The following is an 18,890-nucleotide window of genomic DNA, read 5'->3' as shown; positions in this document are numbered from 1 at the left end:
TTATTATTTTGGGTTCTGCTTTATGATTTTTTCAAAAAGACTTTATGGGGTTGCCAACGCTGTAATATGATAATTCAAGGGAAAAAAAATTAAAAACAATTTAGATGCAAGTGCTTTTTCTGTGGCATCTCACAAGGACACAATGAATTCTATTGTATTCATTTGTACAGCGGTTTTATTTTTCTGAATGTAAAAATAATGAAAAATCCAGAATAAAGCCCAGCTGTCTTTGGTGTTCTTGTCCAATATAATATTTAACTTAATTTCTCATTTTTCTCAGCAGACTCTTAGCTAAAAAGACACCTAAAATAAATTCACCTTATCTTTCAGGTTTTTTAGGGACTTATGGTTCTTGTTTTACTGTGTCTTGAGGGGTTAGACACCAAAATATATCTCAGTGACTGAGAATTTTGAGCCAAAACATAACTTACAAGTGTTTCCTGCAGTGTGGACTTCAATAGACTACAAAATAGCCAAAACTGCGTTAAATCAGAAATGTGACCACTCTGTAGAGCACTTGGGTAAGAAGTGAGAACTGTGGGTTCCAGGTTGTCCTCTGTCTGATCTCCTTCCTCTTAGAATAATGTCCTAATCACCTGATTAGCAGATGCCTTTAATTTTTAATCAATGTACTTCAAAGAAGGCGGGATATTTGAGTCCATAATGCATTAATTTTTCTGATGGCTGCAGGATGTTCTGCTGAGTTACCAAATGTTTGGGGGTATTTTCCATTTTGCAGTGCATGAGAATTTTAAGTCTAGCAAAATTTTTCCACTTCTAGAAATAAAAAAATTATAGAAGTTGTCACTTCTGTAGTTATGGTTAAGCAGTAGTTAATGCTTGCTTTGTCCAACACAGTGTGGCTGACTGCAGTTCATATCCATGAAGGCATTTGTATGTTGCTTTATTCTTCTTTAGTCTATAATGGAGAACTTTGAATTGTTCATTTGTAAAAGATCAGTACGTTAATAAATTATGGTGTTAACTATCTTTTCAGCATAAAACACAGCTAATGGAGTCCTTTCATGTGTGCATTTGAGTGAATATTTAAATTTTCTTTTTTTTTTTCTTTACTAGGAAAATATTCTCTGTAGGATTTAAATTTTTTACCAAAAACTGCTAGCTAGAATCTAATTTTGAAGTGTCGGCAGTCAGATGATAACAGTGGGGTAAAAGGCAACTAATAAAATTGCTTGTCTGCTGTTTATAGATTATCTAAAGAGCAGTGGTGGAGTTGACACTCGGTTTCTGAGTGGCAGCTGCGAATTTGACAATTATCTTGTCTATTTCCAAAAACTGTAAGCATCAGCAACTGTTGGCACACTCAGGACAGAGGTATTTCCTGGTTTATCTGTTTTCCTTTTTAAAGATTATCACCACCTCTGCTGTGTCTGAAAATTGTTCCAAATTAAAACTTCAGTTTTTCTAAAATTTGTATCTTGCTTCGAAAGCCAGGTTTTTTTCACTCACCAGTGTTTTCCCCCCTCCCTTCTCCATAGTATTTAATGTTTAACATTGTCATGACTACAGAATACAGCTGAACATGTTACAAAGAGTGATTTGAGTAACCTTCACTTAGATGATAAAATCTGAATGATCACTACAACCACACCCATAAAACAATGGACTTTCATAAAAGATAAATTAAATAGAAGCAAAATGGGCATCTCACAAGGACAGAGTGAATGTGGAGAGACCTTTTCATTCCAAGATATGTCAGCTGGGTTATAATTGGCTCTAATTAGCACACTGTATTCAGCTATAAAAATTCTTTACCTTGAAGCTCAGTGACACTCAAAGATGTGAAATTTCTTCCTACCTTTGAAAACATCAGAGAAAGTGCTTCCATTATAGCTTTTATAACTGAAAGTTCAGTGATCAGTGCAGGAAAGGTGCAAATACATCAACAGGCATAAAGAATATTGATCTCTGGCTGGAAGAACTCTAAGAGTTAATTGCTCAAACCAATTTCATTATCTATAATTAAAAAAATATATCAACACCAAATGCCAGTTATATTCTTGGTAATACGTAAGAAAAATGATGAAGTTGATTCTGGTCACATTTGTTAAGATTTCTTAGTTATCCACTCAGTTGTGTGATGATCCTGATGTCTTTTAATTTCACTTTGGAAAACAGAATTGTGGAAGGTTAACTGTGATCACATGCAGATTACAATGCATTATTTTTCTTTTATCCTGTTATATATGATCATAAAATGTTTTAATCTCTGAAGGATCTAATTTATATACCTGTTCAGCAGATCTGTATGAAATTCTGAAATACCCATGCCAGTGCCAGTTGGTTACTTCTCATTATTATGGGGAAAATAATGGTTGAATGTGTAATTGAAACTGCTTCATCATTTTTATTATCAACACTCATTTTCAGTTGCTTGTAAGTTTTCCCAAGTTGTACCATACACCTTTAACAAGAAATGCTTTTGAAAAGAAGATTGGTAGTACTGCAGACAAAACAGCCCAATTTAAAGCAAATCATAGAATTGTTCTGGTCCCATGTCCTTGTCAAAACACCATTGAAAACATGATGGTGGCTTAATGTGCTAAATGAAGTGGGTTTTGTCCTAATATAAGAGAGCTCATTACAAATGAACTTTTATAAGTAGTTAATTTCCATGGATTGACAACATAGTAAGGATGCAGGTCATGGTTCCAGCAGAAGATAGATGCAGAAGCTAGCCCTTTCTTTGATCTGCTCTGTTGCCTCAGGGAAAAGTTCAGTGGGTGAGAAGTCAGCCAACATACCCTTTTAGTTATATTTCCAGCTTTTTCATCTACTTGGTGTTAATTTTCTCTTTTTGTATAGTTCTATTTTCTCTGCATAGTCTAGATTTTCTGTAACAGCAAATGGGTGCGGTCATCTGTCTGTATAATGCTTGTTTTACTAAAAGGACAGAGTAGTAAGCAAAGAAAGTGTTCACAGGTGAAAAGGATTTTGAGAGGAAAGTATCAGCTGAGAACAACTGAGGTTGTGTTTCACTTATGGTGTGAAAAAATTACACTGTATCACTTGTTTCTGTTACTTGCAACTTCCTATTTTCTTTTCCTTGTGTTTTATGCTGTAAAATTAGATGGGGTTCCATGGCTTAGATCTGGGGACAAGCCAGGTCATACCCATTGTCTTAGGAAGGTGGGAGTAATGCAAAATTTGGGATAAAATAGGTGCATGCATAGTATGCAGCACCAAATTAGGAAGATAGCTAGTTGCTGCCTAATGTTGGGCTCACTTACCCAAAGCTGCATCTGCTTATGTAGCCTTCTTTCATCTCTTCAATGCAGATACTGAACTGATTCATGCAAAAAGCTAAGCAGACTAGAAAACTTATATCCAGTGATGGCCTGTTGATAGACCTCAAGAGTTACTTCATATATGCACTGAGACACTGAGAGTGAGACCAGAATGCCTTTGAGTAACTTTTTTTTTTTTTTTTTTTTTCCCTGTAGTTGGGGAAAAGTTTCTCCATGTAGCTATTGATACAAAAGTTGTGATCTCTGCCTTCAGCTATATTGTGTTGCAGCCATGAGATGATTGGGAAGTTGCACAACTTCCTTTGATAAGTGTTGGGTATGGAAGCCTATTCATATCAAATGACAAGTATCCTTTTCACCTTGCTGTGTTGTCTCCAGCAAATTTATTCGGGTTATAGTTCATCTACTTAGCTGTGCTGCCCATATTGACTGGCTTGAATCTGCTGCTTCCCATAGCAGAACTAGAGATGAGGGCTGATTTCTTGCATTCCTTCATGTATAGCGCAAAACTGGTGAATCACAGGTAAAAAGCATATGTTGACTCATGATGACAACTGCTGAACTGAAAGAGGGTTGCATCAAAGATCTGAGGCTGATCATTTCTGGTGTCTCTTCAAAAAGGATGCACAACATTGCACATGAAGAACTTTGAGGTTTCAAGCTAAAGCACTCAAAAGTGAGTGTACGTCAAGGTCTCCGTTTTTTTCTGTGTCTGTGTGCAGAATACTACACAATGACATAATCACTGTTTTGCATGATCGCTGTATGGTTCAATATGCAGACAGAATAAGGATTTCAAGAATCTCTTTTTTTACCGCTAGGCTAGCATCTAGGGAAGCTGAATGACATTCTTTTTCCTGACAGATTTGGACAGGATGTCAAAGAGCGCTCAAAAGAAAAAGAAAAGGATGTGTACATTAGCACTGACTAAAAGATTTAATAAGCAAGCGTAAGTTTGGAATCGCATAGCTTTTAAGTAACTGCTGCTGCAATAATGTTCATCCAGTATGTCTAAAAACTGTAAGATTGCTAGTTAATGGCAGATTTTGCACTTAAAATATGGAACAGATTTCAGCTGAAGGAAACCATAATGAATATGGTTTAATATGTTTTGGAATAGATTAGATCCACAGAGTTAAAATGGCTTCCTAGTACAAACTCCGATTGCTTTTAATGTTAGGTTGGTTTTTTGTTTATGTTTTACAGTGTGATGTGGGAACCAATGGGAGACGGTAAAAAGGTTATTTCACTGGCTGATAATAACATATTATTGTGGGATTTACAGGAAAGTTCAGCCAAAGCTGTGGTAAGAATTTTTTTTTAACAAATCATGATATGCTTGAACATAGTACAAACAACAGCATTCACTAGCCTAGAATTTCCTAATCTTTTAACTACTCCTTCAGAAATATCTTGTTGCATAGAATGTGAGTTGGGGAAACGAAGTATCAGTTGTCTTGAATACAAGTGTTTAAGAGTAGTATTTTTATCTGCTGCTAGTGATTAAATATTTTCCTTTTTCTAGAGTTCCCCTTGCTTTCCTACTGATTTTATAGTGAATAATCTAAAATAAAGCAATACTAATTTAATAAATGTATATGAGGGAAAAATGGGTGAATGGTAAAGCCAAAGGTTATTCAATTCAGATAATAGTATGTTAACTCATGTTGGTTAATACCATGCAACCCTCTAATTTTAAACCCTTGCTGTATTGTATAAGCATAATATAAATTTCTCTGTATACTACGTACTGCTTTGAGTTCTCAGTATTAATTTAATTTAGTACTATACTGTCTATTCAGATTATTTCACTCATTAAACCCTTCTTATGCAGGAACATATATACAAAGGTGTCATTGACATAGGTATCTGTCTGAGTATGCCACATCTTACAGACAAACAAAAAAGCTTGCTTGTTTATGTGTAATGATATAGACTGTATATAGAAAACTTTGAATGTTTCTGTATAGAGTCATTTAGGTCAGTGTCTGTTCTTAGAAATGGAAACTGATTATGTCAAGAACATTATTATTAAGTTGATCTGTTGTCACTTCTCAAATGAAGTCCTCGGTTCTGGGTTAGTTTCTTTTCTTGAATGCTGCAGAATCAGATTTTTCAACTGGCAGTTACTTAGTCAAGTCATGTCCATAAACTCTTCCCTGTGGACCATCTGACTCTCTGCAAACAGATGAAGTCTTGATTTGTTACGGTTTTGCTAGATTTTGCATAGTATCAATGTAATGTAATACAGCTTAGTCCTTTACGTTCATAATTAGGCCCTTTGGGTTCTTTCACTAGATGAGTAAACTTCAGATTTTTTTTCACCTGGAACTGCAGTCAGGGTTATGTTACCTTCCAAGGCTTCTTAAAGAAGTGTTTGTTTTGATCAAATTGATGCTGAGAGTTTCTGAAGGCTTGCTTCCAGAAGTTTGTCTGTAGTATTGTGTCCACTGGATTTGCATTACTGCTACATTAGTCAGTTTCTCTTTTCTAGTGCCTGCATAACACAGACTTCTTTTGAATGCCTTCTTTAAACCTGTTCAGAAACTACCTTTGGAGGTGGTGCTGCTTCCATGCTTCATGTCTCTTTGAAGGGCTAGGACTGCTAGTCTACTTAGAATTTTCCCTTTCTCTTTTTGGGCAGCTCTGTCCTTTCTTGCTAAATTTCTTCTGAATGTTAATTAGCTTTTTCACCATCCCAACCACTTTTTCATAACGCTCAAATTTCTTCCTAATCTCTCTGAAATATGATTTCTTTTGGGGTGCTGTCTATTGTGTTAGCAGTCTCTCTATAAATACGTGTGGGAGTCTTGTAATGAATGCCAAGTTCTTTTTTTTTCTTCCCCCCCCCCCCCCATTTTATTTTGCTTGGGATTTATTTACTAAAATTTTGCATGTTGTGTCTTCCTTTTACTATTCCCTTCCTCAAAACTATCCTCCTCACTCCATCACACAAATATTTGTGAATATAACAGTGATTTCCATTTTCTTTTCCTTCCATTGCTTGAATTGTGATCTGCATAATTTTGGAGAGGACTAGAATCTTCACAAACTATGTAGTTTCAGCATGATTTTGGAAATCAGTATTTCTGTCCTCAAAACAACATTCAGCTTGCTGGTCCCTTCAGTATTTCAATTAATGTTCCTTACCTAGAATATCTTTTATTCTGTTACTTTTAAAATATGCCTGTACTGCATCAAGTATTGATGGCAAAATAAGGTCTCCAGAAGGCAAAGTGTATGACAAAGGAACTAAGGGGATTTAACCTGTGACATTTGTTATATGCTTATATTTAATAGAAGGAAACAAGAAAAAACAAAAGTGAAATTCTCCATCAAAAAAACCTGCTTCATTTAATGAAGCTAAGATGATGAAAGTAGATATATCAACCCATGACTGACATCTTCAGATAGGAGCATTTTGAAATATTTGTTAAAAACCTTAGTTATGAGCATCGCTTAGATTTTACAGTCAGGCTCTCAGGAGACCTGATATAGAATTTCACCGATTCTCTGTATTTCTATCTAAAATAATCTAGTATCTCATGTGAGTTCACTCTAATTTAGAGTTGGTTATGATTAAAATTTTACCTGGAAATAACTGTTTACTGTTATCAGTCTTCTGCTCCAGCAATTTTGAGTTACCCCCTCAGATGATATTTGCTTCATCACTGAGTCAGTGACTGCTTTCAAAGTGAAGTTTAATACTGAAAGTCCGTGGAAACTTGACTCTCAGAAAACATATATCCAGGCATCTAAATCTTAAGCCAGGTGGATCTCTTCTATGGCTAGTATTGTTGCATTTCTGTTGAATTTTTGTCTGCAGCAAATTTGTCTCATACATGTCTGTGGGTTCCTGAGTTAACCAGAGTCCAACTGAACAAGACTGTGACGAAAGCATGAGTATCACATTAAAATGCTTACTTCATACTTCCTAGCAATTAAAATGATGACAACATAAAGTCCAGTGTCATTGGCTTTTTCAGGAGTAGAATCGACTTCTATGTATTTCTGAAGTCTTTGAAGATTAACTCCTTTTAAAGAGAATAACTCCCTGTTAGGAGTTTGAAAAACAGTAACTGTTGCTCTGTAGCGATTTTATATTTACAAAAAATTATGTAGGACTGACAGTTACAAGGAGCAACGTGGAAAAATAAATGTTTCATTACTGAGATGGCTTCTTGTTTAAAAAAAAAAAAAACAAACCACACAAAAGAAATAAGCCAAAAACAAAGGAAGAAAATTAACACTCTACCTTTTGCTGCTGTAGTAATTAGAAGGTAAGAGAGAAATTTGTGAAAACAAGTTGGTTAGAAGATAGATAGCATTGGTAGAGGTAAGCAATAAATATATTTTCCATTTGGTTATCACCATGAACAGGGAGTGTGTTTAGGCCAATAAGCTGTTGGTGAAATAGTGATTTCTTTCTATGCATATCCTGTTTATAAGGGATTGTTGAATGTGAAAGATGTTGTAATCTTAAAAAGCACATGATTTGTATTTTAATGATTTTTGGTCAGAGTGTAAAAACATACTTTTCTGGGGTATTAATAAAAAGAGCTTTTTTGGTCTTGAAAACAGGTGTAGAACAGCCTATGAAAAAAAAACCAACAAACAAACAAAAAATACCTCTTACCAGCATTAAAAAGGTGATGTGTATTTAAAAAAAAAAAAAAAGGTTTCCTGGAAACTGTTCACAGTTTCTTTGGAGGTTATAGCTGATGATACAAGGTGTCAGTTGGTGCTGTGTAGAAAATTCATGCCAGAAATTCCCCATTTGCTTTATATGCAGATACGCAAGGAGATTATTTAAATAAGAAACGTTGTGTTAATTGTTCATTAGGATAAAAAGTGATCCATTTTTGGCATATCTTAGCCATGTGATGTCTTATCACCTAGCATGCTATTTGCTTCTAGCAAACAGTGACGAAGCCGTTAAGTAGCTAGTAAACTTACATATTCTATAGGGACTGTTCAGTGGGGAAGAGTCTTTACAAAATATTCCAGTTTCTATAGACAGAGTAAGTGAAAAAGAATCATGTACCTCTGTGTGTGTTTACATTATTTCAACTGAATAAATCTGTAGCCTAGGATTAAGATAACAGAAATGCCAGTGTGTTTTTATTTTTTCCCTTTTTGTCAAAACCATGATAGTGTTCAAGTTGAATGACATCATCATCATCATGATCTAAAAGTAGGATCTGGTCCACTATATTTGTTTCAGGTAATAGAAGTAATGAGATACTCATTTTACTGGTGCAGCACTGGTCAACATATTTCAGTTGCTTCAGTTTTGAGTAGATATGCATTATAGGCAGTATTAATTTTAATGGCAAGAGGTAAACCAAATGCTACTCTTCATGGACTTTTCATATTTGTGAAAAAGATCATTTGAAACTACGGAGGTGTAGTGTTGGTGAAAAACTGAAAATATATGTGCCTTTAAAATTTTACATAGGCTAAAATTTCTGCTTGCCTACACTGATTAAAACTTCAGTCTTTTATTGAGTGCATCTCCTCTGTCTGCCTGGGAGATACAAGTTGCATTGTTCAATTAGAATTAGCGTGAAGAATTCTGGTATTTTCAGAGCTGCTTTGTAATAAAATTACTGGTGTGTTCATGAGCTGAATTATCTGGTCAACCTGTCATAGGAAATATTTACTAACCATGATTTACTATACAGTTCTGTGGATGGGTGGGCTGGTTGGTTGGTTTGTTTGTTTTTCACTTAAAACTTTTTTTGCTAACCTGTTTCTTCATTACAGTATTTAATACAGGAATATTTACCTGTATTTGCATCAAGACAAGCTTCTTCTGTCCTCTTGATCACTCCCTTTTATTGTTGTTTTGAGGACATTACCTTCTGGAGTAAAACTAATCTGATGCTCATTGCATCATTACCTTTTGCAATTAAATTAGCTATTCTTTGCCATTTATAATCATTAGCTGAACTCAGGAGAAGTACAAGCAGTCCACAAGGTCTGAGCAGGTTCTGCTGAAAAGATGACAGTTAATATTTCTGTATATAGACTTTAGGTCAGATGTTACCAAATCACTAGAACTCTTCCTTGGGTAAATGCAGTATATTTGGAATGGCAGATGAATGCAACAAAATTAAATGGAGATGTGAAAATACAGATACTTTTCTGTTTGCCTTATGTTTTCACAAAGGAGAGGAGTAGAGGTGTGGTTTTGATCATTTTTGTCCCATTGATTAATTAGATTTCTTCTAGAATTTTTTTCTTTTCTGGTGATCTTAATTCAGAACAACAGAAAATATCTGGCAGTGGCATTCCAGGCAAGATGGAAGATCTTGTGGGGAAGATTTCAGAGTCTGTCTGGATAAAAGTAATGTATCCAAGTATAGGAGGATGTTGGGAATAAGCATGAGATGCTTTCTTGGCAAGATGGCTGCTATTCCTCAAGGCAGGAATTACATTGTGGACTTCAGTGGAGAACTTTGTAGAGCGCCACTCAATTACTGCAACTAAAATAAACACAGATTAATTAAAGGAGGGCAAAAAACTGTCTGAAGAAAAACGTAGGATAAATTACTGGATCAGAAAGAGGATAGAAGACCAGATCTTAAAGAGTTGGTGTTGGGATCAATTTTGTTTAATGGTCTTCTTAACAATAGCATAGAAGTAGGAGTGAAATGATGAAAATCGTTGATGACAGAAACTTGGAATGCATCATCAATATGTAGGAGGAACAGTATATTTCAGAGGATGAACTTGATGTTTAGTTTAAATTTTGCAGTATGACGCACAAAACTTGTGTGTAAGAAATGAAAATATGTTCTTTCTGTGACGTAGAAGCTTGACACTTTAAAATATGTAGATTCTGTTATTTAATTCCTCTGAGAATTACTTTGAGCTGCCAGTATGATGAGGCTATTTGAAAAGGCAAATGATAGTAAGATGCTTCAGGAGACAAGAAGAGTTATGTTTTTTTATCTTTCAAATAATTTCTAAGTGTTTAAAAAGCCCCAACAATATATTTTATGTACTTCAAAATGTAATGACTGTTTTTGTCAGGAAAGGAAAACAAAGTTAATTTCCTTAAATAAAATGCAGGATATCAATTTATTGATAAATATTTAGTAGATTGCTGCTGTTGTTAGGGCTTTACATAGAAATTTGCATCTTTTGAACTCCCTATGCGATGACTGATAATCCTGTTTTTCAAATGAGAAAATTCTGAAACGAAAGTACTAATCTGTGTGCTAATATTACACACTCTACCAAGTCAATTGATTTTAAATAACAGACAAGAAAACTCTTCATATTTCTATTATTTTTATTCTGGCCTTTGTTTTCTTATAAGAACATTGCTTGAGTGTTGCTGGTAACCACTTATACATACTAAGAAATGTAACATTTTCTTTAATTTGGTACTTTTCTTGTTATCCTGAAAGATGTTATATGCATCTCTAACATTCTCTATTTTTTAAATAGTTTGTTCTTGGGAGATGTTTTTCTTACATTTTGTGTTAAAGTCTGTTTGAGGGGGAAACAACTGACTTTCCAAATGTGTGACATAAGAATTATTTTTCAGTCCTTCTACCTTAGAATTAGTTCATTAATTAACAAAAGAAAACAACAAACAAATCCAAGTTGCGCATATAAAAATTTACTTATTAGATGAAGATAGTGTAGTGAGGGAACAAAGCTACATGTTTCCAGTTGCCATTTCATTCAGAAGGTAAGAGAACTTTAGAACTGATCCTCTAGCATTGTTTTTCATATGTTGTAAGAGAAGTACAGCCCCCTCAGCCACTCTCAGAAGAAAAGTTGTTAAATTCTACCATTTATCTGCTTCATGGTGCTCAGTTTTAAGAATGGTTACACTGGTCCATACCCAAGTCCATCCAGCCCCAGTATTCTGCATGAAACAGTGGCCATAGTAGATTCCAGTGAAAAGTTCAGTGGAACAAATGTGTTGGATCCTTTGTCCTCAACACTCAGAAGGTCTTCTGCTCTTTTCAGTCCAAGGATTTTTCTGAGCCTGGTTGTGTTTGTCTACTTAGTATAAACCTCAATCGATCTTTCTTCCAAGTGCTTTCCTATGATGTTCTTGGACATAAGTAAGTTTTATGCATTCAGGTGTCCTTTGTCAAGAAGTCCACTGGGTGGAAAATCACTTTATTTTGTTTACTGTTGAACCTGACTTCTACAGGCTTCATTTGATGGCCCATGACTCTTTTTTTTGGAAAAGAGCATGAACAACTGGCTCACTGTCTCTATGCTGCTTGTGTTTTTTTCTAGGTAATTTCTGTACTCTAGAGGTTAATATATGTTAGGTTTTGGATTTTTTTAAGGATATTGCCTATCCTTTCTTCTTTCTAAAACAGTCCTTATGAGATCAAAATCTGAAGCAGAAAAAGAAGCATCTCTGTCCTTAATGATGTTTTGATAAAATAAGTTGGAGTAATTGAGATTTTAATTTGAATACACAGATATCAGATTTTCAAAGCTAGGATAGGATTTTTTATATTCAGGTGCTTTCCCTTTGTAAAACCCCTTCCTCCACTGAGAGTAACATACACAGTTCTACTTCGATCATATTACATTGCTTAATTTTTTTTAGAACTTTTTATTTTAAATCACTGTTCTCATGCAACTGTAGTATACTATCATACTGCCCTTTTATTATTGTTCTTGTGTCACCAGCTTTAGGCACTGATCCACCTAAGCACTTGGGAACAGTGTTAAATCCATCCATAATCTGATAACCATTTTACACAGTTCAGGATTTCATTTTGTCCAGACTTTTTTCTAAGGTCAATGTGTGATCCCTGCACAATGCAAGAACAATAGCTAAATCTGTTGTCTAGAAGTAGACATGGGATCTTACTTCCTTTTTTTTTTTTTTTTTTTCCTTGCTGTAAGTCACATTTTGAGTTTATAAGTCATTACCATTAATTGTTTTCCATCGGTATCCAGAGAGGCCCTCAGAGCTGCACGTCTTCATCTTCTGGGCAACACAAATCCAAATTCTCATATGAGATTAATGTCCAAAATATGACTTTATCGTGTTTTCCTTTCCATCTGTAGTCAACTTTTCTGCCTTTTAAAGAAGTGGAGGAAGAGGTCAAGATAAAAAGAAAGCTTACTTACCTGTCCGTATATTTTAAGTATGAATTAAAATATACTTCAGTGAGAGCAGAGTTGTAATTTCTAGATTGTTAATCTGAATGCTAAATAAATATTTTATTCTTGGTGGAACTGTAATAATAAAAAGTTAGCAAAATACAGAAACGGACATTGGTACCATATACAAATATATTTAAGCAGTCTTGTATTGACAGGATGTCAGTTAAAGTTTATGGAAGCAGTTGTGTATGTTTTAGTCTTTTTTTAGTCTATTAAAGTGCAAAATTCCTGCTGAAAAATCTTCTATTTAATAGAATATTTATGATGTGTTAGGGTTTAGGTAAAGGAGAAAAGTGATCCACTGAGAAACCAGTGCAGTAATCTGCTTTTGTGAAATACCTTTTAATGAAACATTTTGAAATACGAATATTGTGTGAAGGATGACCAAACAAGTCTGCTGTCTGCCTAGCCACTTGAAATTTGTATAAATTTTATATCTAATAAAAATGCAAGTATTTTGGTCATTGTGTCCCCCGTGACCCCCTTTAGATATTAAAGTCAGTTTCAGTAAGTGATTAGAAGTAAAAGTAATCTGCTGTGTCTGCAGCTTCACATTTTCCCTGGTTCACATGGAATTGGAGGTAACTTGCTGCACAACTTTCTCTTTAAAGTTGACTACTTTGTACTTTCTCTTAATTAACTGTGGAGATGCAGAGCTGTCTGCTCAATGACATGCAAGCCTGGGTTTGGAACTGAAACCTTTAATTCTCATAGACGGTAGATTTGTGATTTAGTACCTGCTGTTAGTTTAATAGGCGTGTGTGTGATGACAAGGGCACCTGTGCCTTCATTTTTTTATTTTTAAAAACTGCTATACATTTATTGAATAATCTTTGGCATTATAATTCTGTTTCTACTGATAAAATTTGGCATTTTGACATGGAAAAACAGTCTTGTAAGACTGTTCATGAAACTAAATGCGTGTGTTTATTTGTCTGAGGCAGCTACAAATTTGTGCAGTGTGCCCATATTGTCTATCTACTGTTTCAGCAAATGAGCTGAAACTGTTTACTTTAGTTTACCAAGGAGTGCTGTACTTTTAATATTTCTGAATACATCACACTGCATAAACCTTTGTAAAAATTACTTTGTGAGGTACAAAATCAGCTGTAGATTTTATTTTTTTCTATTTTTTTTTTTTTTTTATCCTCGGATTTTGGTAATCTGTTACACTTGGAACATTAGGCTATTTTGCAGTTTTTGTCTTCAGTAGAACTAATTTCATTTTAGCATTACATTTAGAAACATTGCCAGCTTTGTTTCATTATTTTAGCTATCTAGCTGTGCAGCCTTGGAAGGGAAAGGACAATTAAAATTTACTTCTGGAAGGTGGAGTCCACACCACAATTGTACACAGATTGCAACAGCCAACGATACCACTGTTCGAGGATGGGATACGCGAAGCATGAGGTAATGAGAAATTGCAGTCTTGTTCTCTAAAGAAGACAATCTCCTTTGGAGATAGTGTTTTGTTTTGTTTTGTTTTTCTCATTGCTCCTAACAAATTTTTTTTTTTTTTTTTTTTTAAGATTAGAAGTGTGGCAAAGCTGTCACAAAAGGAACGGTTGGGCTTGCATAGCTGATAGATTTACAATTTAGTAAAGGGTTTTCTTTGTTTTTTTTTTCCCCTCCTGCCTCCGCTTCAATTCTAACTTGTGTGTTGAGTTTTACTGAACTGTGTACTAGTTTCAGGATGATTTGTTCAATACATAGGCATTACCTGAATGAAGCTGTTCTGTAATTCAACCTGAAAATGATTTAACAACATTCCTGACTATGCTATCTATGAACTGTCTTCACAGCATGCTATTTAAAGGTACTTTTAATCTCTGAAGGTAATTCACAGGTTAAGTTCACTCTTCACTTTTCTGATTTTAACAAATAGCATTCTATACTATATTAAAGATTGTAGCATGCTAGTTATAGGAAACTACCAAATCTATCAAAATCATAACCAAATCAATTAAGCTTTGAATATACCTAATAAGGTGTTTTCCCCCCTGCTCAGTTGTGATTTTGATAAGCAAAGGAGTGATGTTGTGCACATCTGTTGCCATGACTACTAAAGCCTGTGCAAGCTTTTTTAAGATACGCTTTATCCCCTTAGCACATAGTAATTTATCACTAAACCGAGAAGACTGATGTCTTGTAATAACTTTTGTTGCCTTAAAGGGGGATGACTTTAAATTTAGTTCTATGGTTTCTGCCAGCTCAGGGGTGTAGCAATAAATCCCCATGTTTGCCAACCTTGTGTGTTTTTGCGAAAAAGGTTTATTTAATTTAAGAAACAAAAGCTAAATATAAAAATATAATAATTAAAAGTCACTTCCTGTATCCTTGTCATCAGGTTTGAAAGTCCTGGGCTTTTCCTTGTAAAAGGAATATATAAAAATCTAACTTCATATATATGAATATAGTTTCATTTATGAAGACTCTTTTAACTGAAATGTACAAGAAAAGGAAAAAAAGGTCACAGGAGAAAGGGATTTTTTTTAAAGCTGCTTTTTTGTGAAGTTTTTGTAATCATCTTATTTTTAACATATAGTATGCAGACCTTAAAATTAAAGCCTGTGTTTCCAAGTAAAAGGTGTTAAAGATTGTGAAGTCTGTTTCATGCTCTGTGTCATTACAAAAAACATCTCTATTTTGCATTAAATGAATGCTCTGAGTAACTTTTATGAAAGATACATTGTTCAGATATTAACAAGATCCTCAATGAAAGGTTAGCTTGGTTACCAGAAGCAAACCCCATAATTCCAATTACTTTAAGTGAAGCTCAGGTTACATAGTCCTTGAACCAATTTACAAGTACTAGGCCATGCTAAAGAGCTGTTTGCAATGTACATGAAAAATATATGCAAGAATAAGTCTCATTCACAATTACACTGTTATATGTCTAGAATAATGTGAATATTTAATAATGACTAGTTAGACTAGAAGTTGAAGTTAAAAGTCAAGGCAGTATAAACTGTGGCAGTATAAAAAGCAAAAAATGAGGGGAAGAGGGGGAGGAATCAAGGTCAGAAGACTTCTATACCAGCAAAGAGTAAGAGAAGAGAGATACTAAAGAGGTAGCTAGAAATAGCTACTTCTGCGAGAGTGTGATTATGATAGCTGTAAAATAGAGGGAGTAAATTATTTTGGACATAGCAAACAAAGAAGAGAAGGGAAAAAGAGGTTAGTGGGAAGACTCCTAGACTAGGAAGCAATCTTAATCAGAGGAGAGCTTGTAAAGTAGAAGAGACAAGAGACTTGGCTGAATGGATTTAGAGAGAGAATTGTATCAGGAAATTTCAGACTTCAAGAATAAATTCTAAAAATTATGGAAGATGATGTTGATTAGAAGGTGGAGCCAGTAGCTGGATAAGATGTTCCTGTGGTCTCACCTTAATCTTATGATGTAAGTGGGAAATTCAATGTAGGTATTATTGCTGTAGCTAGGATGATAGAGGGAAAGAAAAGAATATTCATATTTGGGAAGGAAAGGGATCAAATGGTCAGAATAATAGTTAAGCTGGGATACAGTCTTTTATGGTAAGCACTATTGAATATACAGTGGACAGTGGTATTTATTTTTAAGCTCTTACACACATCTCTATGAGCAATATAAGAAGTGCAAGAAAGAAGTGAAAGGTAAAATAAAGGATGAAAGAATTGTTTTATTGCTGCAAGCATTCAGGAGATTTAAAAAATTTCCCTTAAAGAAGTTTCAGGAAGTTAAGAGGAAACGTTGAATTTGGCTCCCAGAATACCTGGTAGAAAGGCACACTTGAGTGATATCCTTAACCTCTCAAACTCTGAGAAGACTGTTGATGTTGGATATTTAAGTAATATCCTCTATCCCGAGTTCCTGCCATACCTGTCAGGATAGGGCTTAGTATAGACCTGCTATACTTTGAATCTCTCCTTATGGAGCTACTTTGCTTTGTATTAGTAGTTAGTTATTAACAGGAAGAGACTTACCTATCTGGTGTTGACAGGAGACCATATGTACATTGCAAGAAATACAAAGCTTTGGTCAGTCTGTGTTTCTGAAGAGGAACATTTTTCATTTAAAAAAAGAAAAAAGCTTACAAAATGTTGACAAGTACTAGTGAAGATTGTAGGAAACTCTCAAATCTAAACAGAACTTTGGTAGATGGAGGCTTTGAGAAAACTGGCAGTGCAGTAGTGGAAACAAACAAACCAACTGGAAAAGCCCCCAACAATTAAACCCAAACCTTAGCTTTTAAGAGGCGAAGTAGGAAAACAAACTGATGGAATGTGATGTTTTGAATAAGGATGCTAAGTTGTTATCAGTACTATAGATGTTTTCTGAAGTGGTCCAGATGAATGAATATGTGCATGGCTGCATAGTTTGAGTCACAGGTAAATTAATGATAAATTCCAGAGCTCAAGAAGGTAAGTTCAAAATAGAGCAATAATAAAAAGCTGTTGTTCATCTCTTGCATCCCTTGCATCTCAGCTTTTCATAGAGGGAGAACTAGCTGTCATAAAGACAGAATTAGTATAAATACTTAGGAATGGAGAAGCTCTTATCTGAAAACATTGTGGTTTAGTAGCAGAGATTTCATAGCAGTTATTAGAGAGCTGTGGTAGAATTATCTGGATCGACTGTTTCCTTTTAGCTCCAGATGATCCTAAATGCAAACAAGGGAAGAGCAAAGCTTCAAAGCAAGGTGAGAAATCTGTACAAGTCACTGCTGTTAACAGCTGGGATTTCCCTAAACTGTGCACTAGCAATGGGAACTCTAGGTCTGCGGGTGCTAAGGGGATTATGCAAGTTTCCAGGGAAACAGATTCCTGTCAGTGGAGTGCAGTTAGCTTTTTATAGACCATTTAATTTTTTTAATGTGTTTTACAGACAGATATATTGCATAGAAAATGCACACGGACAGCTGGTACGAGACCTAGACTTTAATCCCAATAAACAGTACTACCTGGCTAGCTGTGGAGATGACTGCAAGGTGAAATTCTGGGACACAAGAAATGTCACTGAACCAGTGAAGACACTAGAGGAGCATTCCCACTGGTAGAACAAATTATCTGCATGCTGTTTTGTGGGTGGATGGCTTATGTAATTTATTCAGCTAATTATTTTACTGTTTAGGAACAATGCAAACTATGTTTATGCTATTGTGAATAATCATTTTTCTGCACAGAGGAAAGGTTTCAGCATGTGAATGTTCCTTGTGTGATTGTAAATTAAGAGTTTAGACAATGTTAGTCTAATTGGCAAGAAACTGTTGTTAACTTTATTGGGAATAGGGTACACCTTTGAGAAGCACAGCACGGAATGTGGCTTGTAGGGGCCAGTTGGGACACAGGTGTGTGTCTTCCCAAATCGTGCCTGATCTGCTGTACCTCATGTGAAAAAAGCAGCTGCCATCTCTCTCTTTCTGGTGTCAAATGGTTGAAATGCTCAATAATTCAGCCCCACTTTCTTCATGCTCTCCACAGCCCTTAAACCAGAATATGGAAGTGAGTAATTTAATTCTCTGAGATAATATTTAGAGCCTGTATCTATGGCTCTGGCCTGTGGCTGGAGCAAGGAGAGAACCTTGTCAGATGTTTGCAGACTTCAGTGGTTGAGAAGAGATGAGCGGTTCATATTTTATAAAACTTGGGTTGGAGTAATTCTTGCAAAGTAAATCTGGACCCTGAAGCTACTTGAGGGGAATGAAGATATGAATTAACAGAAGCAGCATTTCTTCTTTTTTTTTCCGGAAGATTAAAAGAAAAAGAATAAAACGAGCCATAAGACATTTGGTATTAACTTGATACGTAAAATGTAAAAACTGAAGAGAAATATAATCTTATTTTTGTTTTAGGGTCTATTTTAAACTTTACTATAAGAATGTTGTGAGATTTTTGTTAACAGCTTATTTCTAATCCGTATTTTGCTTTGGGGAAATTTTTATATTTAGAACTTAAATATTTATATGACTTCCTAAACAATGAATTGGCATGTACCCTCAAGGAATGATACTGCTGAATGGTGTGTTTTGTTCTTTGGATTATTTTTTCTTTTTAAAATTTATTTGTTGAATTTTAAAGGCACTTCATAGAAAATAGATGACATGGAAGCTTAAAAGCCAAATGAAGATGGCAAAAAACAGTCTTTGGAATGAGGCGTGTCACTTCTATATGTACTTACAACATTTAAGTCAGAGATGAATTTTTAGTGTTGTTTTTTAAAAAAATAAAATCACTTAACATTGGTGCACTACCTGCCAGGAATAGCTTCTTGTTCTTTCTGATTTCATGTTTCAGGGTCTGGAATGTCAGATACAATCATTCTCATGATCAGCTGATCCTTACGGGAAGCAGTGATAGCAGAGTTATCCTGTCTAATATGGTATCGATTTCTTCTGAACCATTTGGGCATATGGTAGATGATGATGAACTGAGTGACCAAGAGGACCAGCATCAAGAAGAGAAGTATGAATTTTCCTGAGTTTTTTA

General features: G+C 34.9%; 1 protein-coding gene across 2 annotated transcripts in view; it reads left to right on the top strand.

Moving 5' to 3' along the window:
- Positions 1 to 18,890, top strand: part of EIPR1 (EARP complex and GARP complex interacting protein 1) — an 80,315-nt gene that overhangs the window by 48,916 nt on the left and 12,509 nt on the right. For both annotated transcript variants that reach the window (XM_042803632.1, XM_042803633.1), the window contains exons 5-8: positions 4,476 to 4,575; positions 13,699 to 13,835; positions 17,290 to 17,457; positions 18,699 to 18,866. In XM_042803632.1, the coding sequence (XP_042659566.1) occupies positions 4,476 to 4,575; positions 13,699 to 13,835; positions 17,290 to 17,457; positions 18,699 to 18,866 (573 nt within the window). The remainder of the gene's footprint in view (positions 1 to 4,475; positions 4,576 to 13,698; positions 13,836 to 17,289; positions 17,458 to 18,698; positions 18,867 to 18,890) is intronic.

The sequence above is a fragment of the Tyto alba genome, unplaced genomic scaffold, assembly GCF_018691265.1.
Source record: "Tyto alba isolate M040663 unplaced genomic scaffold, T.alba_DEE_v4.0 Super-Scaffold_40, whole genome shotgun sequence".
Classification (NCBI taxonomy): Eukaryota; Metazoa; Chordata; class Aves; order Strigiformes; family Tytonidae; genus Tyto; species Tyto alba.
The sequence above is the reverse complement of the archived record's forward strand: the minus strand, read 5'-3'. Positions and strand labels throughout refer to the sequence as shown.